This window comes from Dama dama, chromosome 14, assembly GCF_033118175.1.
Source record: "Dama dama isolate Ldn47 chromosome 14, ASM3311817v1, whole genome shotgun sequence".
In the NCBI taxonomy this organism is placed as follows: domain Eukaryota; kingdom Metazoa; phylum Chordata; class Mammalia; order Artiodactyla; family Cervidae; genus Dama; species Dama dama.
In genome coordinates, this window is record NC_083694.1 from 2,877,613 (window position 1) to 2,903,358 (window position 25,746).

A 25,746-nucleotide genomic window follows, 5' to 3' on the forward strand; every position below is an offset into this window, starting at 1 on the left:
GAAACTGTTCATATGTTTGGTATGTATTTACTGTAAATCAAACAGATTCAAAATCTTTTGAAAGCTGGTGGCCCAGGGGTATAGTTTTAACTATGTCCATAAATACTTATTTTATGATAGCCAAATTTATGTATGTGCAATCTAACCATACTGAGTGACTGACCTGGGGAAGAAGAAAGCAGCTATATTTTCCTTGTGTTTTTCCAAGAAAACATCCTTTTCATACAGATTTAGAAGAAGAATCAACGGTTATATCTAAGGTGATCATGATTAAATTTGTGAATATAAAAAACAAGATTGAAACCAATCTAAAAGAGTATCTTTCCTAAAATAAAATATTTTAAATTTAATAAGCCTGTTGTCCATCATGGACAATCAATCCTTTTATCTACACTCAAAGGCAAATGGGGGCTTCTCACGTGGCTTGGTGGTAAAGAATCTGCCTGCCAATGCAGGAGCCGCAGGAGACCTAAGTTCAGTCCCTGGGTTGGGAAGATACCCTGGAGGAGGAAATGGCAACCCACTCCAGTGTTCTTGCCTAGAAAATCCAATGGACAGAGGAGCCTAGCAGGCTCCGGTCGATAGGGTCACAAAGAGTTGGACACGACTGAGCACGCACGCAGAAACAAACGATCCAACGTTCCCTGAAGGTGGGTCTCTCTCATGAAATGGGTCTCTCTCAGCCATACAGGTGCCTGATAGTTTAGAAGTAAAATTCTCAGAGGAAGGACTGAAAACCACTCTTCCCTCTTACACAGACTCAGAATAAGGAGAGGCCGAAGGCTTTTATACCACACTTCAGTGTCAGGTACAGAGAAAGCAGGGCTTTTTTTCCTGATCTTCGTTGAGGGGTTTCGACATTTCAGAGCGCTGTGGAATCATCCTGTTCCTACATTTCCTTCTGCTACTTGGAATCGAACCCATCAGTACACCAGATTCGCAAAAGGAAGACACAGTGACTAAAGTCTTTTAGATAATTCATTCATTCATTTTAAAAAGATTTGCTGGCACCTACTAGGTTTAAGGCACTGATCTAGGTGCAGATACAGCAAAGAAAGAGAAGTCCCTGCCTCGCAGACCGTACACAGAGAAATAACATGCCACGGGGTGAGTGATAATCGTGTGCTACTGAGAAAAATAAAGCAGGGAAGGGGGATGGGAAGAGGGCATGTCAAGAGAGGCTCCAGATGGCCTTTCTAAAGAGGTGCCATTTATGAAGAAACCAAAGAGAGACACAATCAAGCACCCACGCACCCGGGGAAGATCCTGTCAGGCAGGGCACACAACGCGTGCAAAGGCCTTGGACCCTCAGACTGAGTATGCTCGAAGAATCTGAGGGCCAGCAAGCAGGCCAGTGTGGCTGAGTGCGGTGAGGAAGGCGGAAGAGTGGCAGGAAGTAAGTTAGGGTGCTAGTTGGGGGCTGGATCATATAAGCCATGGTAGGAATGTGGGTTTGGTTTTTCTTAGTCACGTGACTGTTATTGGGCTAGTTCTGGGCAGGCAAGGTGCATGATCTGATTTACGTGTTTAGAAGTGATACTCTGGTTGCTGTGTGAAGAAGAGACTGTGGGACAAGAATGAAACTGGGGACACCAGAAATGGTACAGCTGCAGTCAACTACGTAAGAGACGGTGATGGCTTGGACAATGTTAGTAGCATCAGAAGTGGTGAAAGTGATTGGGTTAAAGTGTGTTTTCAAAGTCAAACTCACAATATGCTGATAAATCAGGTGGGGGGCATGAGAGAAAGGTGGGAATCAAGGATAACCCCAAGGCATTTGACTTGTGTAATGGGCATATGATGACGCCATTTAACATTGGAAGACAATGGGGGTGGCTCAAGAGTTGTCTCAGGACAGTTCATTTTACAATGCTATCTTGGATGTCAAGAATACTGATAGATATGAAATCTTGAGCTTAAAAGTCAAGCCTGAAGGTATAAATTTCACGGTCACCTATATATATATACGTAAGGATTGTTTAAAGCCATGGGACGGAATAAGATCTTCCAGGGAGGAATGTAGAGATCGAATGTTGAGCCCTGGGATTTTTTCAAACACAGAGGTTTGGAAAAAAAAAAAAAAGAACAGGATCCAGCACAGCAAATGAGAGAAGCCACAGAAGCAGGAGGAAGTTCAGGAGAGAATGTGGTTTCCTGGAAGGCATGTGAAGAGTATCTCGAGGAGGAAGTAACCAGTGCTGCCACAAGGCCCCACGTGGACTGAACACCAGCCACTGGATTTGGCGATACAGAAGGTGACCTTGACTAGAGAGGGTTTTGATCAAATGATGGTGTATTCAAAACATATGAGAATCACGAAGTCAAGTCTGACGTCCCAGGAACCTCCCTGACATCAGTGCTTGCCACCTAACCTTGCGCGGCTAATTACTGTTCCTGTTTCATGTTTCATTATGTAATGCCCTCTTACTGTAAAATTATTCCAAATGAAGTCAACTTCATGGATTCCCTTCAGTAACATGGTGTATTCCAATAAGTGCAGTGCTTTGTAGTGACAATCAATATGAAATCTTACAACTCTTAATGATTCTCTCCTATGTAATAATCCCAGCCCTGGAAAACTACCCAATATTAGGATATTTATCATTAGATGCACCTGTGAAATACAAAGTAATTACAAAATCGACACTATGGCTCTCAAAAGAGGCTGTGTCAGCAGTCAAGAGAGGTTAGAAGTGGTGGATTAAGCAAGGCTTTTTTCCTAAAGGACTCCATAGACCTTTTAGTATTCTAATAGGCTTCCTGACTCTCCAAGAGGTGAAGACCCAATTTCCCAAACTTATTTGCCCTCATGGGACTACTGTTCTAGGCACCAGAACGTTGGTCTAGGGGACTCCAGCAGGCCTCACTAGCAGCTGCCACCCACTGTGCTGACGGAACACTGCCCACCATCTGAAGGGAGGTCTCACGAGGGCCGCCATGCCCCTTGGAGCAGTGTGTTCCTCTGACTTTCATCTGGACACATCAAACAGACCTCCAATGTGATTTGACACCTATTAACCCCACCTGCACCCATGTTTATCAGACCAGTTCTAAAAAGGCCTAATTTCATTTGCTAAACGAACTGAAGTCTCTAGTTTCTAATTTGAAAAACTATGTAAAGAAACAGTGCCTAGATTGGAAATAAGCAAAAGCTGCTACTTACAAAGGACTAAAACAAAAAAGCCTGATTAAGACTTAAATACTTCTTTAAAATGTAACTATGAAAAAGGTAACTATTAAAAATGAACTATGGATGGAGGTTCATGACATTGTACAGGAGACCGGGAGCAAGACCATCCCCAAGAAAAAGAAATGCAAAAAAGCAAAATGGCTATCTGAGGAGGCCTTACAAATAGCTGTGAAAAGAAGAGAAGCCAAAAGCAAAGGAGAAAAGGAAAGATATACCCATCTGAATGCAGAGTTCCAAAGAATGGCAAGGAGAGATAAGAAAGCCTTCCTCAGTGATCAGTGCAAAGAAATATGAGGAAAACAACAGAATGGGAAAGACTAGAGATCTCTTCAAAAAAATTAGAGATACCAAGGGACTATTTCATGCAAAGATGGGCTCAATAAAGGACAGAAATGGTATGGCTCTAACAGAAGCAGAAGATATTAAGAAGTGGCAAGAATACACAGAAGAACTATACAAAAAAGATCTTCACAACCCAGATAATCACGATGGTGTGCTCACTCACCTAGAGCCAGACATCCTGGAATGTGAAGTCAAGTGGGTCTTACAAAGCATCACTACGAACAAAGCTAGTGCAGGTGATGGAATTCCAGTTGAGCTATTTCAAATCCTAAAAGATGACGCTGTGAAAGTGTTGCATTCAATATGCCAGCAAATCTGGAAAACTCAGCAGTGGCTACAGGACTAGAAAAGGTCAGTTTTCATTCCAATCCCTAAGTAGGCAATGTCAAAGAACGCTCAGACTACCACACAATTGCACTCATCTCACACGCTAGCAAAGTAATGCTCAAAATTCTCCAAGCCAGACTTCATCAATACATGAACCGTGAACTTCCAGATGTTCAAGCTGGTTTTAGAAAAGGCAGAGGAACCAGAAATCAAATTGCCAACATCCGCTGGATCATCGAAAAAGCAAGAGAGTTCCAGAAAAACATCTATTTCTGCTCTATTGACTATGCCAAAGCCTTTGACTGTGTGGATCACAATAATCTATGGAAAATTCTGAAAAAGAGATGGGAATACCAGACCACCTGACCTGCCTCTTGAGAAACCTGTATGCAGGTCAGGAAGCAACAGTTAGAACTGGACATGGAACAACAGACTGGTTCCAAATAGGAAAAGGAGTACATCAAGGCTGTATATTGTCACCCTGCTTATTTAACTTATATGCATCATGAGAAACACTGGGCTGGATGAAGCCCAAGCTGGAATCAAGATTGCTGGGAGAAATATCAATAACCTCAGATATTCAGATGACACCACCCTTATGTCAGAAAGTGAAGAAGAACTAAAGAGCCTCTTGATGAAAGTGAAAGAGGAGAGTGAAAAAGTTGGCTTAAGGCTCAACATTCAGAAAACAAAGATCATGGCATCTGGTCCCATCACTTCATGGCAAATAGATGGAGAAACAGTGGAAACAGTGGCTGACTTTATTTTTGGGGGCTCCAAAACTGCTGCAGATGGTGACTGCAGTCATGAAATAAAAAGACGCTTGCTCTTTGGAAGAAAAGTTGTGACCAGCCTAGACAGCACATTAAAAAGCAGAGACATTACTTTGCCAACAAAGGTCCGTCTGGTCAAGGCTATGGTTTTTCCAGTGGTCATGTATGGATGTGAGAGTTGGACTGTAAAGAAAGTTGAGAGCCGAAGAATTGATGCTTTTGAACTGTGGCATTGGAGAAGACTCTTGAGTTCCTTGGACTGCAAGGAGATCTAACCAGTCCATCCTAAAGGAAATCAGTCCTGAATATTCATTGGAAGGACTGATGTTGAAGCTGAAACTCCAATACTTTCGCCACCTGATGTGAAGAGCTGACTCATTTAAAAGGACCCTGATGCTGGGAAAGATTTAAGGCAGGGGGAGAAGGGGAAGACAGAGGATGAGATGGTTGGATGGCATCACCAACTCAATGGGCATGAGTTTGGGTAGACTCCGGGTGTTGGTGATGGACAGGGAGGCCTGGCATGCTGCAGTCCATGGGGTCACAAAGAGTTGGACACGACTGAGTGACTGAACTGACCTGAACTGAAAAATGTAAGTAAAATTTAAAAGCAAAATAAAAAGATTTCACAAAGCAAATAATTTTTCTAGCCAGTTAATATTCTTTTATATCAACAATCATTTCACAATTTCCCCTTTTCACTACCTATCTCAACACAGGCTTTAAATATTTTAATGTAGATATATATCAAATAGTTGAAGGCCAGGTTTTAATGATAACCTTTGGAAAAGTTGAACTTTCCTTATCCACATTTAGCACAGATGGAAATTTACACAGAGACTACCTCAACAGATGAGAAAGGAGGGAAGTAATTCAGAAAGTCATTTTATTAAAAATATTTATTTAAAAAAATACAATTGTCCATATCTAGTTGCACATACATCTATTAACATATCTATAGAATTTTGGACTAGTATATTTGATACAGTGCTCTCTTAAAGCCAGCTTGCCATTATACAAAGCAAATTCCTCTGTCAGTTCTTACATAAAATAGTTTTTAAAAATGTATTATCTTTCTAAAAAGATGCATATCATCATTACAGAATTTAACAGTATTTTTGTATAAAACTTGAAGCAATAGAAAACAAAGATCACCTGATTAGTTTTCAGAGCAATCTCTTACTCTGTCTGGAGATGCACTAAGTATTAACTACACTTTTTCCTCTTAAAGCAGCATATTATGAAGCCCTCAAAGTGTCAGCACAGGCTCTTCCTCACCAACCTAGATTCTGTAAAATTTCTCTGCCACACACATGTAGAGCTAAGGCTCTGGCTAATCCTCATCACCTTAAGACAACACCCCTTAGTTTCCCAACAGGTAAGTGAAACCACTCAGCTAGAGAGGTGGCAGTCTCTCTCCAGTTGCATCAACGATGGATGTGATTTTAATAAATGTGAATAGTTACCGTCATTTGAATTGTTTTAGGAAAAAGAAATGAGGTTTTAATACTTTGAAGGTCTCCCTCATGTAAGTTACACTGAAGTTAATCAAGACAAGTTGTTAATGACACTTTAACAGTAATGCAGTCTTTTGGGTAGGTAGGTGTGCACTGGCATTTTATGTAAGTATTCTGTTTTTACAAAAGTAGAGGATACTAGATATTATGAGAGACAGATTTCAACAGAAGACACAAGGGGAAAAATAAACAATGAAGTAACTGTCTTCCCAGATGAATGAATCAAAGTCTGAGGAAAGCAGCCTGACAAGTTCTTATTACCACAGAGGCAAAACACACTGACGTAAAGGATACATCTCTTTGTGTTAACACCATAGCAGACATGCTTTTTTTTTTTTCCTGACTTACAGATTCAGTGGGTGAAAATCAAAAGTTTAACATTATTTAATTTTCAAGTTATGTCCACACTTGAAGATCCAGTAGGACTCAGAGAAAATTACCAGTTTGTTCTTCAAAACACAAGATTGTACACTTTTTTAAAAAGTCATCTTGATTATCTAGTGAAAAGTTTTTTCATTCTAAAAAACTAGTTTTAGTCGAAAATTGTATTTGCCTCAATCCAAAGCCCATCAGTAGCAAAATGACTGGACTGAGTTTCATATTTAATCTTCTCTACCCACAAAGATAAATGAAACTGCTAGAAGGTAAAAGTGAAAAAAATACCTATGATTGTGACTAGAAAAGGCTGAATGGCCAAACCAAATAAATAGGCCTCAAGTAATAAAAAATTAGTTGTATTCATTTCTGTCTTCACATATATGCATCTTAGTTAATTTCACATATATGTATCTTAATTTCACTAATACTGAACAGGGAAGTTCATACAATATGTTCCTTTATCACATAAGCAATGAATGTAATGTACATATAAACACCCTTGGTAATACTGCCATCAAAAACAAAAAGTATGAAATGTCTTAGAAGGGAGTATGTCCCCTACATGATAGACAATAAGCAACAATGATTAAACAGAAAGGAAAGTTGGCAAGTTCACAAAGTTGAGTATAATCCAGCAACTGCAAATTATTAAAAGTCATACATTTTTACAAAAGCACAATATTAAAAGCTTGTAAATTTTTTAAAGCATCCTAGTCAAAAGAGCATACCTTACAGGGCCTAGAATGGCTCACTGGGTAATCCATTTATCCCTTCTCCAAATAGTCTTAAGTTCCAGAAAGTATAAACAATAAACCTTAACATCCCTGACCCTCAATATCCTTAAGTTGAAATTAAACAAAATAATCATTAAGTGCTTCCAGTTATTAAAAAACAAAACAGTGCTAGTAATGGTGCCCCCAAAGTGCCAAGTAATGTCATATCCGTACACAGCGTTCCCACCCCTGAACTCTAGGCAGGCTTGAACGATTCCACCAGCCAGAAGTCAGGCCCAACCACAGGGCACCGCCACCCCCCAAACTGGTCCAGAAGATCCCAGGCCTGTCTTCGCAGGGCTCATAACCCTTGGAGGGGACAAGAACCAGAATGGGCCCCTATGAGATGCAAAACAAGGCAAAGCTAAGAACATTCAGCCCAAGATACTCTGAGGTTTCTGTGAATGCTTTCTATGTATAGTTCAAAAGGGTAAATAGGCTACAATGCCAGAATTTCTCCACCACTAGCTCAATCATGGTTAGATTTGTATTTTAGAAATACTACATCTAGTATAAACATCCTCTCTGAGAAACTTAGAATGCAATATAGCAAGGATTTTACACAAAAATGTAGAAATTTTTAGAAAGAACATCCTTATTTGCTCAATAATACATGAACATAAGAGAACAGTTTATGGTGACTTTGCTTAAAGTATGTCACATGTGGCACTATACAGTATTTCTAAAATGTTGACAAGCAATTTTTAAGGCCTATGATTCTATGCATTTAAAAAAATGGAAATGTGCAAGGCATTAATTTTTACAAAAGTGACAACTGCCAAGTGCAGCCAATCTTTTTCTTAAGTTTTAGTATAAAATAGCCCAGGAACCATCCTAGACTAGGATGACCATATGTTCCCTCTGAAAAATAGATTTATTTACACACATACATACAAACACATACTCAAGTCAGTAATCGGTACACATACACACGCACTCAGCCAATCAGAATGACTTGGAAAAAAATGCTCTGGTTTCCCAATTAAATATTTTAAAATAAAAATTTAAGCCTCATAAAACTTCTTGGTGTGTATTATAGTCACAAGATTAGAGTTCAAGAGACTTACTATGCTTGATTGTATCCCTCATAAATTTTCTTGTTAAAGGTATCATTTAAAATGTTAACAACCACCTGAATCTCCTGGTTTCTACACTAAGCTTAGAGCTAACCTTGCCCCTCTCAGATAAACAACTCTAATTTCCATTTGCATAATGGCTAAGTGCAGATGGCAGCACCCTAGAAATCGCTATTTTCTGCCAGGCTGTCAATCTAGCACAATTTTTTTTTCCTTCCAGAAAAGGAGCTTGAAGAAACCGGCAGCTTCAAATGGAACATTTATGGTACATCAACAACTCACCTTCTCAGATCTGCTCCATCTACAGGTAAAAACATGACTTTCATCCTAACAGGTTCCACCAAGTACGAGAAATGAAATCAAACCGCCTTCTCTTCTTGCTTAACACACCACCACCCACAAGAACTCTAGATTCTAAGATTAAAACTTCAACCTCAGTAAAGAGAGTTCTGTTGACACAGAAGAATAACAGGGTACCTTGTTTCAGGCAATGCAAGCAGCAATAAAAACAGTAACAAAACACTCTGCTGACTCAAAACCAGGAAGATAATTAACAGAACACGTTCCACCTAACTAATTCTCTGGTCAGAGTACCTGCCCCAAACAATTATGGCTGGCCTCCACTTCATTACTATGAATTGAACAATTAACTTTTCAATTCCATCCTATCACACCCTCAGATAACAGACCACAAACTTTGTGAGGAGTCTAGCTTTCATTCTGGAAAGTGGTCCTTCACTCAGAACTCCAGGCTTCCGCACAGAGACCTACACTTGTCACCATACCTGTTTACATACCTAACAATGGTACCTCAGCACAATTCTAGATTTCTGGCATAGGCAAATAAAATATATACAGTAAATGAAGTGATACACAGAACAGACTCTTCAAGAAAGTATTTCTTCAGATACCAAAACGTTACCAAAATAATAAAACTGACTAATGCAGTAAGAAAATGGAAATTGTTACGTATTTTAAAATAAAGCAACTTTAACTAATTCTGAAATTGTTGGTAAAATATAATAAGGACAACAAAAGAAATTTGTGAGCGGCCAGTAAATTTTAAAGTCACACCTAATATGAAAAGGAAACAGACAACCACACTGTCAAAAATAGTGAGCATAAAGCTCTGTAAAACATTTCGTGATGGGTTATTTACCAACGTATGAAAAAGAAACAGGAAATCTCAGAAAGCTGATGACAAGCTCTGCTGAAAAGTTCCTAATCTCTTCTAGAGAGTTTACATAAAAATCAGATCAAATATGTAAAGGATTTCCCCATATATCACAACCAAAACTCTTTTTTTCCAAGATCAGACTGAGAAACAATACCCTGAGTCAGGGGTCTTTAGAGTAGAGTGTGCCCCAGAGGGTGCACAAGACAATCTACTGGATGCAGGAAAAAACATTCGAATTTCTACTCAAGATTTATTTTTATATCATCCTTAATTTCTGTTTCTGTGTGTGTCTTACAGTATACATACGACTTTAGCAGTACATAACCTAACAAACATACACACAAATTTGCAATAGGGGATTGTGTTCAAAGCCTTTTATTGATCAAGGTGTGTGTTCAAAAAGCTTAGAGAATGTTTTTCTGAAATGCCAATGAGTGGCTCTAATGGGCCTAAATTCATTAGAACTGACTTTGAGAACTTTAGAATCATAACACAAGTTCTGAGATCAGCATGAAATACTGTCATCAGAGTGAACATTACACAATTATAGGTGTGAATGGCACTGAAGTGTAACATCGACAGCCTGCAGTTTCAGCTCGAGTTCCAAGCCTCTGATTTGCATGTCCCTCCAAACCTAAGTGACACATAGGATGAAAAAACTAGAAATCGTGCCATGTAAATAGATTAAACAGTCAGTCTAGCCTTCCTTTTTTTTTTTTTTTTGATCTCTTAACAGAGTATGTTAATCTTCAAGGAATTCTTTGAGTGTAAAAAAAAAAAAAAAAAATCCAGTGTAAAAAAAAAAAATCCAGTTCCATTTTACTATATAGGCTCCATTTTACTATATAGGCCATCAAAATCTAAAGAAAAAGTCACATTACCTGTATTTTAGCCACCAAAATATAGAAAAATTAAACCTATATTTTAACTCTAAGAGGCTTAAGGTTGATCTTTTGAGGGTTTTTGGATTCTTCCATCATGTATAAATTTTTAAAAAAATCAATGGAAGTTTCCACCTTTGTTTGAATACAAAAATATGGCCATGAAGAATATTACATCACAAAAGCACTATGACAAACCAAAAGGAAAAAAAATATTTTAGAAATTAGGTGAAAACCCACCCGAGGGTAGAATAAACGCAGTGGTTCACTGGCTGAGTGTGTGGCCCTGAGCCACCTGCGGGCACCCCTTCTCAGCCCCAAGGTGGTGGCCTAAAATCAGCCTCAGGGGAGTCACTTACACCATGGAATGGACTCAGCAAATGCTACAATTTAAGGCCTTTTCCCCTTCAGACAGGCTGGTGGTTAAACACCTCCCAGCATAAACTGACTCAGATACCGGCCAGAGCAAATGAAAAGCTAAGCTAATCACAGCATAAGTTGCAAAAGTTCACTAAACCTGCTCCCCTATTTTAACTTGGGCTACTTTTGCCTACCAGCATCCATCCTGGCAAAGTGACTAGTGATGGATACCAGCTACAGCTACCAAATATAAGTCTCTCCAGTGAAGACTGCTCTGAAGTGGTATGTCACCTTTTGATGCTAAGAAGAACTCTGGATGTTTCAAAATCAGAGACTTTCCCAGGAAGGAGGTAGTTTACAAATAGAACAACCTGCCTCATACACTTCACTATGATTGCAGTTTTATTTCATTTAAAAAACGTGAACACACACACACACACACACACACACACACACACACACACCAGCTTCCCCTAAATAGTTGATCTCAAAGAAAAAGCAGATCATCACCAACCTTGTAAGGCCCACACCTCTCAGAGACTTCCAGGAGAGATTTACAGGCAGAGCACTCACTAAAACTGGTTCCTAGGAAGTTGCTTTGACTGAGTTTTAATAGTGCCGCTGGTTCCCAGGCACCCTTTTACTGAAACAGTTAGTTATCAAAGATACTATCTGTGAAAACAAACCAATGGCTTTTTTCCTTTGATTCAAAATAAAATACTTTTTGTGCTTTCAAAATTTTAAATACTAGTTAAATCAAGCCATCAATATTTACTTATCTAATGTATAAAATGTGAATTAACCTAATAAAACTAGTCCAAAGTGCTGCTGAGCAGTCTGATTTCAAAAAAACATGCAAACTACATGATTCAGTGTGGGAAAAAAAATCCAGTATGTCTGTTTCCCATCACCACTGAACAGTACCTTTCAACACTACTATTGCACATCTCAGGAACAGAACTTTTCAGCTGATAACCACAAATTAAACGGTAACAGGTCTCCAACAATACAAATATAAAAGGCAGCTCCCTGAATACCATCCTTCTGCTACTAATGAATTAGCACAGACATCTTATACCAGAGTTTCTCTATACTGCATAAAACAAATTTCAAGCAAACATACACAACTGGAAGATGCTGGTTTATAGCAGTGTCACTTTGAGCCCTCAAGTCCTTTACTAGTTTCATATACCATTTAGTTCAAGTCGTTCAATTACAGGAACTATTTCTAGGGTTAAAAGACTAGTTTAATGGGCAGGGTGGTGGTGGCAGCAGCATGATTATCATCTAATCCTGGACTTTAAAGCCAAATTTTTCAAAAGACTCCACTGTGATGTTGGCATCAAATCAGCTTAGGGGTCCAACAAATCTGTCTGGACCTGGCAGTGACAACTATATGCTAACATTTCACAAATCTGGCAGAGATGAAGGCTGACATTTTTCACTACTAATATGAATAATCCAATCCAGATGAGCTTTGCTACTTTCTAATTAAAAAAAAAAGAAAAATCAAGGAAGTAAGTGTATTTTTACCTCACTACAGATTTAAAGAGTTCACTTTGCTTTTCATCTTCCTAATTAAAACTATCACAACCTCTAACAACTTTAAATTTAAAAGATAAATAAACAGTAGGATACGGGATAAAATAAACAGAAAAAAAGGTCCTTCACACTGGGTATCTTTTAACTGGGAAACACCTACATGTTGTTTCAAGTTTTTTCAATTGAATCCTTGACTCAAGAGATGCCTCAGACTCTCAAAACCCAGGTTCATCCTCCTAAAAGCCACCATTTACCATAAGTATTCCATGGGTGTAGAATCATACCAGCAGATGACATTTCTGTGCCAGATATGAGGCCCCATATTCTCACTGTTTGTTCCAAACACTGCCTTAAGCCCCAGGTTTAAAAATCTCCTTATGTGGGAATAAACTAGCTCCATGCTCTGTTCAGATTCAGTCAAGATAATACATAGGGCTAAGAAAACCACCCTGAATAAATGTAAATAAGATAACTTCTTGTGGAGTTGCTTACATACATTATACTTCACAGCAAAACAGAATATCCCCAATAGTCCTGCTCCAATCTTACTTCATGTGACTAGGAATGATTCTTTTTCTTCCACTGCTTATGCACAACTCACTTTCAGTATTCAACAGAGCACATGTAAGTCCTAAAGATATGGCTAACTTCATTTAACTAGTATTTCCTTATATAATACGCTCAAAGCATAACTGCCAAAGGGTCCCAATAAGGCAAGAAGAGTAATTTTGTTCTGAATTCTCTTGCAAAGCATAGCCTGATGCTAAACCCCATTAAAATTTTCTTTAACACAAGGTTCAAAATATTTTTTAAAAAGAAAGAAAGAGGGAGGTGGAGTTTGGACTCCAATTAAGGCATTTTTATACACAGTCTAGCTTGTATTCCTATTCAAAGTCCTATTCAAAGGGAATCCTAAAAAAGCATTTTAATGGGGAACAGCAGAAATCATAACAGTCTATTATTAGCATCATGAAGTATCAATCCCTCACTTTAAATGTAATCATGTTGAAAGTCTTTCTCTTTCCTTATTCCTTAATTCTCTCCTTCCACAAGTGCATAGGTTATGTTTTCTGTAGATCTGGGGAAAATGGGCCAGGGGTAGAAGGTCCATCCAGGCCAGACAGAGTGAACGGCCCATGACTGTTCAGCACAGAAGGAAACTGAGAAAGAAAATAAAAACACGTCATTATCCTATTATGCAATCTTAAACTGCACTCTCTGTCCCTGTTGTACTCCCTGAGGTAGAACACACGGCACCTGCAGTGGCTCACAGGACAAAGGCACCAACTGTCTATCATGGAACAATATGATGTCACAAAAACTTTTCTAAAGAATATGTTTGTCTTACATATTAACACTCTCCAGCCTACCTTGATGGAATGTAAAAACAAATTTATACTTTTCCTTAGATGCTAGAGTACACAGTTCACACTTGACTTCACATGAAGGTTACAGAAAGTTCAGAAAAGGACAGCATGCACTCTGTAGACTATCATTCAATTATATAGCAAATCACAGACTGTCAAAGAGAGGTCCAGGAGGAGATGCCCATCTCATAACTGCTGCAAAGAGTTGCAGGGTGCTCATCCTAGAAAAGCACTCCCCATCATGTATTCTGAGACCAAATCTGTATGGAGATTCCAGGCTGAAGCTACTTGAGCACTGTGGCTTTCTCTATATAAATCAATTATCTCTTTGTGAGAGGCAAACAAAAATGGAAAAGGAAATATGGAAATTTTTCCATATTCTTTCTATTCAGCAATTTAGAAGTTTTTGCAAAAATAATTGCGTTAGTAGAAAGATTAAAAAAATTTTTTTTCTTTCCCCACCCCTTACCATTCCATTTTCAAAAGAACAAATGAAAATTTAAATTACAAAATCTAAAAAAAAATTAAAGAAAAAATAAATTACAAAATCTAAGAAAATCTCCCAGGGAGTCACCCTGGAATAAGTGAATGAATCAATATAAGAAAGCTGACAAGTTATGAAGTCTAGATAGTTTACGCAAAATAATGGTTTACAGCTATGAGATCTTTCCCAATAAGGTCTTCATTAAAGGTAATGCAATACTCATTTTTAAAATATATACATGTATATTTAAAATGCTGATGAATATCAATTCTGACTGACAGGAAAACAGGAGTATTTGACAATACTATTCTCAAGAGTTTTTTCTATTTTAAAAAAAATCCTCAGTTAAAAGGGGAAATCTATGTGCAGAGAATGCCCCCAAATATACATGCATACACACACTCACGTTTTTTTAGAAAAGAGGATTTCCAGCATTTAAAATGATTTTAAAAATTGGATGAGCTCAAAATTTACTACAGTATTTAACAATTCTTAGTCTAATTCAAATGTATGGAATAGTAAACAATGAAAAGGAAACTCTGCTTGTGAATATTAATCTGAGTTGTTTGCGGGCCAGAAAATTAACACCTAGAAATTCAAAACTAAATCTAAGGAACACTTTTTAAATAGAAGTTTCACAATGATTAACTTTAGAGTGGATACTGCCTTTGCCTCTCTGTTCATTTACCACACCCCAGTTACGAAAGACAAGCTTCTATGTAATTTACCTGAAAAAGTGTGTTAGCACCTTGTAGTCTGGCTGGACTCAGGGGAGCAACAGGGCTGAGAGTACTCCAAAAGTGGATACTGGAGAGCAAGGGGCTTGGAGTCAGTAAGATGGGAGTCTGCAATATACAAGCCAAAAATATAACTAAATGGCTTATCAGGATTATGTTTTATCCTTGTAATAATACACAATTAGCCCTGAACCCAAATATTGTCCTATTCTCCATTCCAAGTATCTCCAAGTCTGAAATCTTATCCTGAGGAAACAGTCAGAAATTACTTTTACAACCCAGAAAAGAAAAAGGTCAAAGTATTTTCTAAACTGTTTTTCGTACAATCTTTGTCAAATAGAAAAACAAAGCCAATCTGAATTCAAGTATAGAAAAATAATAGGTAACTGAGTCACAAACATTGCTTTCTCCTTAATAATGAGGTCTGCGAGTAACGTGTTTAACTGTTCTATGAGATGAAAAAGTTAAGAAATAGCTAATGTTAGCTAACTGTAAAACTTGTTATTCAACATCACACCATGTTTATTAAGGTCCGCAGGATCTGTTATTTTCTAACGTGAGATTGTCACTGTTGTTTTATAAGACCACCCCCCACCTCCACCAAAGAGAGAGAGAGAATATACTTATTTTCTTTAGGAGAAAGTGGAAAAATTAGGTTACTTTCACAGGGTCACATATAACCTCTCTAAAGCAAACCTACTATGTAGGAGAATGAGAACTGAGGTTATAAATTCTGGATTTGTTTTAAAAGTTGAGAAAAAACAAAATAAATGGTGGCATTAAAAGGAAAGAGAATGTTACCTGTGAAAAAAGCGCTGGCGTAAGAGAAGCTGTAGGAAGAGACGGGCTTAATATTCCCAGTGGACTTGGATCACTGCCCGTGATCACAAGGGTCGGTGCCAGCTCTAACCCTTTGGGTTTCTTGGACCTCGATGAATTAGTTTTGTCCTTTTCTTGCAAAGCTGAATCCTGGTCTTTAGGCTCCAGGGACAAGTTCTCTGGAAGCTGCATTGACTGAGAAGCCACTGATTCCATGTCTGTGTCCATGTCTGGGTTGGAACTCAGCGGTGGTGAAGGAGTTCTAGGAGGCTCCTGCAGAGGGGACACGGACGAAACAGGAGGTGTGGTGGTAACAGGGGCAGTAACTCCTGATGCAGAAGTCGGTGCTTCCAGGGAAGGCAGTCTGGGGGAAGCCAAAGTCTCCAATGCTTGGATAGTTTCTTCTGAAGATGGAGAAATACCTGGGCCAGCTGAAATGGAGGCAGCAGGAGGTTCAACTGGTGGCTTTTTTGAAGGTGTTGTTACAAATTTGATAACAGATGGAGTTGGCTCCTGAGGAGACTTTTTCTCTGCCAATTTCTCAGCTGGATTCTCAACCTTTATAGATTTGAAAAGCTTCCTATTGGAGGAGTTCAAAGAGTTGAGAGTAAAAGAAGAATATAAGCCGGAGTGTATGTAGTCATTGCGGCTCGAGGTCTTGGCACCAGGCTGTGGTGGCTTCTCTTTCCCGCCATTCTCCACATCTTTGGAACTGCTGCTGCTGAGCTCACTGAGGCTTAAAGCTTCACACTCCCCCTCAACCCTGCCCACTGTCATTGGGTCCATGTTCAAAATCTCTGGGTATGAGACAAACTTGTACACAAACTTCTGACCATTCACTTTTTTAATGATATTCTGTAGATAAATAAAATAAGCACTCAGACTTTCTTAAACTTTTCTTAAACATTTGTTAAAACTTTACCCCACCCCCCAAAGATCATGAGAAAGCTGACTGAATGGGGTTCTCTATTTGATATGTAGTTTACTTGAAAACTTCAAAATCACCCAAATTCATCCAGCCATACCAAACACAGTTCCAACCATTATGGAGTACAAGTTAAAAACATTTAAATGTCTTATTAACAACTGAACTAATATGTTGCATAAAAGCCGAAAGATTTTAATTGCTTAACTCCAAAGGTACAAAAACACTCACATCCTCAGGAAGCAAAAGGAATTTAGAACATTACTTCTAAGGTTCTTACTTCCCTCAGAAACTCAAGCTGTGTCTTACCTCATCTCTCCACACAGGAAAGCTGATAATATCAACACTCAAAGGTGAAAGAAATTAAGATCCCAGCTTCTCACTCTAATTCTCTTCATTTGAGCATTTTATTTTACTTCCGTGCCCAAGAATGTATTCAAAATAATTAGAAATTAAACAAAAAATTTTAACTAAGAAATCAAACCTAGGTATTAACAGTTATTCTTTAAGGTATTAATTTGTGTTCTGGGTTAAACTAAACAGTAAAAATTAAGTACACCTAAAAAACAGTACGAGATAATTAAAGTAAATTATGATATAAACAAGAGTATTTATCTATGCTGAAGAATCCCAAATTTCCTTTTCCTTATTCCAACTCTATAATCATTTTTTTCTTTAAAAACAACTGCAATTGGGAATAAAATATGTGCATGGGAGTCCAGCACTGAATATGAATTTGCAGAAATACACTTAGAACATTTACATCTTTTATTCTAATTCCAAGCTGCTGAAGCTGTAAAATAAACTGAGTTAAAACTAAAACAGTGATCATTTCATAATGCATACAAATATTGCATCATTATGCTATACACTCAAAAGCAATATAATTATGTCAATTACACATCAATTAAAAAGTTATTTTAATAAATAAACACACCATGACGTTAGTATGTCTAACCTCAACAGAAAAGAAGGAACAATTCTTGTTTCGAGGTGGACGTGTATTACCTTCACATAGTAGTATCTGAGGGCTCGGCTGAGTTTGTCATAGTTCATATTAGGCTTGTTCTTTCGAATGCCCCAGAGACGAGCCACCTCTTCTGCCTGCAAAAGCTTGAACTCCCCATTATCAGAGGTCCAGCAGATCATGTGATCGTTCTGAGGCTCCTTGAGGAGCTGAAGGAGGAACTGCCACAGGGTGATAGCACTGTCCATAGCAGTGAGCTGAAAGAGGCAACACTGTATGTCACACACTGTTCTAAGTGCTTTAAATGTGTTAGACCGTTAACTGTTCATTTCATCCCCACAAGAATCCTCTAAGACAGATACTACTGCAGCCTCATTTTATATGTGAAAAAACCGACTCATTACAGAGTTAAGTAACTTGTCTAAGGTCACACAAGTAAATGGTGGAGCTGAGATTTAAACCCAGGCAATCTGAATACAGACCCAAACTCTTAAACATGCCACACTGTCTAACAAAAGTCTTGCTATGAGATAAAGCTAGTTTCATAAATTACAGGAGAGGACTGATGAATGCCAACCAGTGCAGTATCACTGTTATTGAATTTTATCTTAAAAACTCACTGTCGGGACTTCCTGGGAGTCCCAGGGCTAAGACTCCGCACTCCCAATCTAGAGGGGCTGGGCTGGATCTGTGGTCAGAGAACTAGGTCACACATGCCCCAACTAAGAATCTGCATGTCACAACTAAAACCTGGTGCAGCTAAATAAATATTAAAAAAAAAAACACAAAAAACAAAACTCATTGTCATATTCTCTGAGGTGACCACCATTTCAGCATCTATCTATACTAGCCCAGTTGATTTATATGCCAGGATGTTCTGTGCGTCTCAGGGTGGCCCAGAGATAGGGGGAATAGTTTCCATTATAATAAATGTAATTTTCATATAAGTTGGCAGCACTGAAAACTCAGCAAAATGTCCCCTAATTTACAAGTTCCGCCACCATTCTGTCCACAGGAAGCCACCATTCTGTCCATTGTGTGCCACCTGCACAGACCCTTTTATTTGATTAGCAAGATTGGAACTGAAAAACCTTTCAATGTCTCAAGTTTTAAGATCTTCCTGTTTAGGCCAGTGCTTCTTAAATTCCCTGGTGGCTCAGACGGTAAAGCGTCTGCCTACAATGCGGGAGACTGGGGTTCAATCCCTGGGTCGGGAAGATCTCCTGGAGAAGGAAATGGCAACCCACTCCAGTATTCTTGCCTGCAAAATCCCATGGACGGAGGAGCCTGGTAGGCTATAGTCAGTCCGTGGGGTCCCCAAGAGTTGGACACGACTGAGCGACTTCACTTTTTCTTAAATTCAGCACTATTGATATTTTGAGCCAGATAATTCTTTTGTTCTTGGAGGCTGTTTTGGCACTGCAGTTTAACAACATCCCTGGCCTCTACCCACCAGATGCCACTAAGACCTCCTGCCCAATTTGGCAATCAAAATGTCTACACACATTGTCAAATGCTCTGGGCGACAGTATCATTTCAGTTAATAACCACTGGTTTAGGCAATGGAGCAGCAGGGAAATGTTCTCTCAAAGGTATTTTCCTCACAAAAACTTTAAAACATCTTGTTTATAAGAAAGAAATCTTAGGGTGGAAACTCTGGCCAAATATACATAAGCACATCCTAAAACATCTACAAGGGAACTTTACACATACATACACAAAACCTTCCTGTTTTCAGTCTGTGAATTAGATCTCACTGGATCAGAACAGAAATTAAATCAAATCAATTCTGTTAAAATACTATAAAAACAGATAAATTGGATGACAGCAAAAATTAAAACTTTTGTGCTGCAAACAATACCATCAAATGAGAAGACAATCCTTGGAATGGAAGAAAGCATTCAAATAATAAGGCTCCTTCATCAAAAAAATATAAAGAGTTTCTACAATTTAAAAAAATTAAAAATAAGCAAAGGATTTGAAAAGACATTTGTCCAAAAAGTAATACAGGTAGCCAATAAGCACATGAAAAGATGCTCAATGTGACTAGTTATTAGGGGAATAAAGATCAAAACCACACAAGATACTGCTTCACACCCATTAGAATGGCTGTAATCAAAAAGGCAGGTGATTGATCTCCCTGGTGGTTAGGAATCTGCCTGCCAATGCAGGGGACGTGGGTTCGAGCCCCGAAGACTCCACATGCCTCAGAGTAACTAGCTGTGCGCCACAACACTGAGCCCATGCCCCACAACAAGAGAAGCCGCTGCAAGGAGAAGCCCACACACCACAGCTAGAGAGCTTGAGCACAGCAAGGAAGACCCAGCGCAGCCAAGCAAAAAAGACAGATGGTAAGTATTGGCTAAGATGTGGAGAAAAGTGAAACCCCCATACATGGCCAATGGGAATGTAAACTGGTACAGCCACTTTGGAAGAGTTGCAGCAGTTCCCCAAACAGAGTTAGCCTATGACCCAGTAATTACACTCCTAGGTATACGTCTAAGAGAAATGAAAATATATGTCCACACAGACATTTATAAGCAGGAACGTTCAGAGTGGTATTCATAATATCCAAAAAAGTATAAACTACCCAGATGTCCATCAACTGATGAGCAGACAAGCAAAATGTAGCCTTTCCCTTCTCGAGGGGATGTTCCCAGCCCAGGGATCAAACCCAGGTCTCCCACATGGCAGGCGGATTCTTTACCAGTTGAGCCACAAGGGAAGCCCAAGAATACTGGTTTGGGCAGCCTGTCCCTTCTCCAGCAGATCTTTCCGACTCAGGAATTGAACCAGGGTCTGGAGAAGGAAATGGCAACCCACTCCAGTATTCTTACCTGGGAAATCCCATGGACGGAGGAGCCTGGTGGCCTACAGTCCGCAGGGTCGCAAAGAGTTGGACACGACTTAGCGACTTCACTTTCACTTTCACTCCTGCATTGCAGGCAAATTCTTTACCAACTGAGCTATTAGGGAAGCCTCCATATAACCACAGAGTGGAATATTAGCCAGAAAAAGGAATGAAGTACTGATATGGGCTAGTTCAATGGATGAACCTTGAAAACATTAGGCTAAGTGAGAGAAGCCAGCTATTAATCTGAATAGGCAAAAAAAAGCAGACTGGTGGTTGCTTAGGGCTGGGAATGGGGGATGGGTGTGGAAAAGAAAAGGGGAGTGACTGTTAATGGGGTGATGAAAACATTCTAAATTTAGACTGTGGTAGTGGTGATACAACTCTGGGAATATACTAAAACCACTGAACCGTACACTTCAGGTGAATTTTACTGTATGTGAAACATATCTCAATAAAAATGTTAAAAACGAACACTCCAAACAACACAAAAGTTAGGCCTGAGAAACCTAACTCTAACAATGTACAACTCACAAAGGATGGGATCCTTAAGTCAACTATGTCTGCTTCCAAAAAGGCCAGAGATGAGGAACTATATTGGAAAATATCTCAGTAATTTTTCTGAGACATTCAAAATGTCCTCCTATTATTGTCATAAATTTGAAGCTGGTTACACAGAGATACTGTCGTCCAAAAGTAGAGATGAGAAAATAATTAAGAATAGAAAAATGGAGATGCCTCCCAAAGTTAGAGAGTTAATGGAGAAACTGAGGCCACGAATCCAAGTCTCTTTCATCACAGTCATGTACTCTGTCCCCTAGGGAAACCACTTTCCTAGATGGCTAAGAGCATCATCCACATTACCTCCGGTTGTAACTAAGTATTACATTGTTAGATAATAACTGACAATAATGTACAAATATGAAGCGCTACTTTAATGCTAAATAACCATGTTCACTAGAAAACAGCTTTCCAGAGCCTCACTTCAGCTGGGTTAAAACAGTGGTTTTATACTATATCCACCAAGTATAGTTGGGGGGAGGGGTCCCCTGTCATTTCTCTTAATTTACCAGAGAGGCTTTTCTTCTAATGATGACTGTCATGGTAAGTTACTTTTAAACTATGTATGTTCCCCACTTAAACAATTATTTGTTAGTCTAAATCTGTTACAACTATTCCCTAGTAAATTTCAGCTTAACCAAAGAACTCAAGTCTTTACATTTCCAGACACCATCTTCATGTCAAGAATGCTTACAGCAGTGTGAGTATGTGTGAGAGAGATGATGATGGTGATGTTGAAGCTAGAAGGAGGGGAAGAGGAAGGAAAGAAGGACAGACAAGTAGAGAACTGGAATATCAAGACTGTTACAAATTTGGTGCCTATAATTTCATTTATTTTTGGAAAAATTCCCCAAACCAAATCCTAGAGTTTTATGCCTATCTTGCAGATAATGCTTGTTTATAATGGCTAAGCAATACATACAAAACAACAGAAATAACCATGAATTTATTTCCACAACAAGCACACAAGAGTCATCCTGAGCAAATGGGAAGTGTTCCCAAGGTGCTGTGGGTTTAATTTCTATCTCTCCCTTCAGTTATTAGGGGAGAGTGTGGACTGAACTTTGAGTAAGTTCTGGGAGTTGGTGATGGACAGGGAAGCCTGGCGTGCTGCAGTCCATGGGGTCGCAAAGAGTCAGACACGACTGAGCGACTGAACTGAACTCAACTGTGGACTGAGCCAAATCCTGTTGGAGCTGCTGGATACTGCACAGCAGAACCTAACTCTGTGGAAAACGTTGAAGCTTCTGTAGTACTTTACAGTGTGTCTAGGATAGAAAATTATTGTGAAAGAAAATGGGCACTGTGGTTTTGGACTGAAGTACTGGAAAAAATTTTTTTTTCTATTGGGAAAAACTAACAAAGACGTAAAATGGACATCCTCAGCAGGTACTTTAAAGGAATATTTTACTCATTCAACTTTGATGTGTTTATTCTTTGATTAAAAAGGTGGTGAACCACAGAACACATAAGTTGAACCTCTTCATTTGAGTTCCTATAAGTGTACCATTAATATGAAATTCAACAATTTCTTCAGCCGTAAAAGAGAATTAAAGCAAAAAAAGGTCAGAAGTTATTTAAAATTACAAAGGTGAAATAAAGAGACAAAAATATTTAATATTTTTATTCTTATCAAAAGAAACCCAAATCTTTTTTCTTGAAAACCTTTTCATGAAAACCTCCTTTCCACAACTACAGTTTTTCCCAAAAATTTCAGTTTTAAACAGTTTTTTAGAAGTAGTATAATGAGGGAGAGACATACTTAACTGATCCAAATGAAGGAATCTGATTTTTGAGGGGTTAAATATGGAAAACATAATTGATTCTAACACTTAAAATGGAGAAGGAAATGGCAACCCACTCCAGTGTTCTTGCCTGGAGAATTCCATGGGCAGAGGAGCTTGGTGGGCCACAGTCCATGGGGTCGCAAAAGTCTGACAGGACTGAGCGACTAACACTAACTCGCACTTAAAAGACAGTAGATTAATCCCTGTGCGAAAAGGAAAGAAGGAGCATATTGGAAGTAACTCATTAGGGAAAGGAAGTCTCTACTAAATGGAACCTCTCCCACCCTAAACATGTTTATCATACACACAGCCCAGTTGCTGTGGTGACCCATGGCCCAACTGTTTTTCAGAAACAGTAGTTAAGACCCAAAAAATAAATGTCTCCAAATTCAGAGTGCTGCTTAAGTAAAACAGATACAAATTATAAAATGTATTAAGGCGAATTTTGACTTAAAAATCTTTATAGCTGTCAAAAAGTAATCTGCTGTATCTAACTATACAGTATTCTATACCAACAGAATACTAAAAGTGTACTATTACAATAAAACTTTAAAACAACATTTCCCTAAATGGATTGCACTTAGGCAGTTTTAACGTTTAAATAAAATCAAAGAGAGGGGAGTTACTGAGGGGGAAAACTGAATCACAATACATTTTAAAGAAAATACCACAGTCTTTTTTTTTTTTTCACTGACAGTCTTAAATACCGAAGCACCAAGTTTTCCACGCAGTGGGACGGTGAGTGGAAGATGGCAAAAGGAGAGGAAGAAGGATCTTATTCACCAACCAGAGATGGGTGAACCGTTCCGATGAGGGATGAAAACTCCGAAGTCTTCTTTAAATGCCCTAAACTTTAAATAGCAATAGCCTGGGGCGGGGGTGGGGGTGGGGGAGCCAACTGTGTATCTCTTGACTACCTCGGTCAACAAGGTCCCTTATTGCCTGCCCAGGTCAGTTAACATTCAGCCCCGGAAAGATGTTTCCAACTGGTCTTCCCAGGAAAGAAGCCTCACGGCAGCTGTGTACTAACCGGAAAGTAACGAGGGGAGAGGGTTGGCTGGAGAGAAGTAGAAAAAGAACTGAAAGTCGACGCCGGATGGGTTATGAGCGTGGGGACAGGAAGAAACGCGGAAGACCGCGTGCCCCCGGGGAGATCAAAGTCCGGGCCCGGGTGAGCACCGACTCGCTGCGCTTTCACTTTCTAACTTCCTGTCACCACAGAAAGCCAGAGACGCTCCCCTCGGGCCCTCCCCTCCGCCACCCCGGCGAAAAAAAGAAAAGAACATCGCCACCCTTGGTCCCAGGAGCCTCGCGGGACCAAATAAGGGGCGAAGGGAGCCAGGCGGGTCTGTCCCGCGCCCACCGGCCCGCCTGCGGGCCGGGCTGACTGAGCCGGCGGGCCGGGCCGGGCCCCCCGGGAGCGCGCCGCGGCCCCGCGCCCGCTTCCTGAGGTGCAGCCAGCCCCCCGCCCCGGCGCCCCGCCGGCGGGGGCGGCGGCCGCGGGACCCGGACGCGGACGCTCACCGAGGCCGCGCGCGGGGCTCCCTCCGGGTCTCCGCCTCCAACAAGACGCTCCTCTCCTCACGCTGGGAACTCGAGGACGGCGCGGCAGCCGCTGCGACCCTCGCGGCGGAGCCGGAGAAGGCGCCAGCGGCCGAGCCGAGCCCGCCGGGTGCCCGCAGCCGCCCGCATCTCCCGCCGCCGCCGCCGCCGCCGCCGCCGCGGCTCGTCGCGCCCCGCCCACCCCGCCCCCGCACGCGGCGGCGGCGCGGGTCGTCAGGGCCGCTACCCGCCGGGCGCGCGCGCTCTGGGCGTTCCTCGCCGCGGCTGAGCTTGCCAGTCGCTCCACGGCCGCCGCCTCTCTCGAGCCCCCTGGGCTGCGTCGGGGCCCCTCCCGGATTCCGCAGCCGCCGCACGTCACTTCCGGGGGCGGGAAGGGCCGGGCTGGCCGCTGAGGGGCGCTGCGACGGCCGCCGCCGACTGCGTCCGCGGGGTGCCGGATCAGGAGGGCGGGCGTGAGGGAAGCCGCCCCCTGGGCTTCCCCGCGTTGCTCTCTCCGCCGGACCGCTAGCGGTTTCTGCTCCATGAGGCGCGCGGTTCGAGCCCGCGCGTCAGAGCTGCCGCTTGGGTCAGGACTTCGGAGGGCCTCGGTGTCTGCCCCGCCCGAGGGAAGGGGTGGCGCTCACCGAGTGGCTTCCAGGTGGCCGCGCGTGTGTCGTCGCGAATCTTGAGTGTGAGAGCTTTCTCCCTCCAGGCCGCCCGTCCTGCCTTCTTGGCAGGGTGGACGGAGAGGTCGGAAACGCCACAGCTGTCCCGTGGAAATGCCAGGCCCCGGGGCGCTGTGAACAGCTGATACACGTTCAGTCAGCCTTGTGGCTCTCTAGCCTCAGGGCTGACAAAGGGAAGCCCTGGTCAAGTGGGGAAAGCTCCTTCTGGCGTTGGAGTCAGAGACTTGGAATCCAGCCGTGGCTCTGCCTCTCACGAGCTCGCCAGTCTTTAAGAACTTTCTTTACCTCCCCAAACAATTTCATCGTATGTAAAATGTAAGAGAACCCAAGTATAATCACCTCGCGGAGTGTCTAGCCCATAGGTGCTCATTAAATACAATTCTTAAGGAACTACTTGAACAGTATAGAGGCAGAAGGTATATAGAGACTGCTGAACAAAACCTCCAAGAAATACACTGTGTATCCCACTTAACAGGAAACAACAACAGCCCAGTGTCCAATTTCTAGCTTTGAGTCTCTTTACCTCTCTGAACTTCAGTCCCCTCGTATAAAATGAAGATCATGTGCAGCACTGCTGAGAAGATAAAATGTGAGTAAATGATGATGCCATTTTTTAAAAAGGCATTTATTGGGCTGTGCCAGGTCTTAGCACACAGAATCTTTAGTTGCAGCCTGTGGGATCTA

At 40.8% G+C, this 25,746-nt stretch overlaps 1 protein-coding gene across 1 annotated transcript; it reads right to left on the minus strand.

Annotated features, from left to right (window-relative positions):
* Positions 1–5,501: 5,501 nt before the first annotated feature.
* Positions 5,502–24,517, minus strand: ELK4 (ETS transcription factor ELK4). The gene is made up of 5 exons (XM_061159916.1): positions 24,359–24,517; positions 17,677–17,892; positions 15,726–16,598; positions 14,916–15,032; positions 5,502–13,496 (listed from the first exon to the last, which is right to left on the minus strand). Exons 2-5 carry the CDS (start codon positions 17,881–17,883, stop codon positions 13,398–13,400), a joined length of 1,296 nt encoding a protein of 431 aa, XP_061015899.1. The 5' UTR covers positions 17,884–17,892; positions 24,359–24,517; the 3' UTR covers positions 5,502–13,397.
* Between the last annotated feature and the right edge of the window lie 1,229 nt (positions 24,518–25,746).

Excerpts from the sequence above, each read along its gene's own strand:
- ELK4 (XM_061159916.1), bottom strand. The coding sequence starts at position 17,883 with ATGGACAGTGCTATCACCCTGTGGCAGTTCCTCCTTCAGCTCCTCAAG. Across the intron at positions 15,033-15,725 it reads CGCCAGCGCTTTTTTCACAG|ACTCCCATCTTACTGACTCC; the intron begins GTAACATTCTCT and ends TGTATATTGCAG. Across the intron at positions 13,497-14,915 it reads GTGCTAACACACTTTTTCAG|TTTCCTTCTGTGCTGAACAG; the intron begins GTAAATTACATA and ends TTTCTTTCTCAG.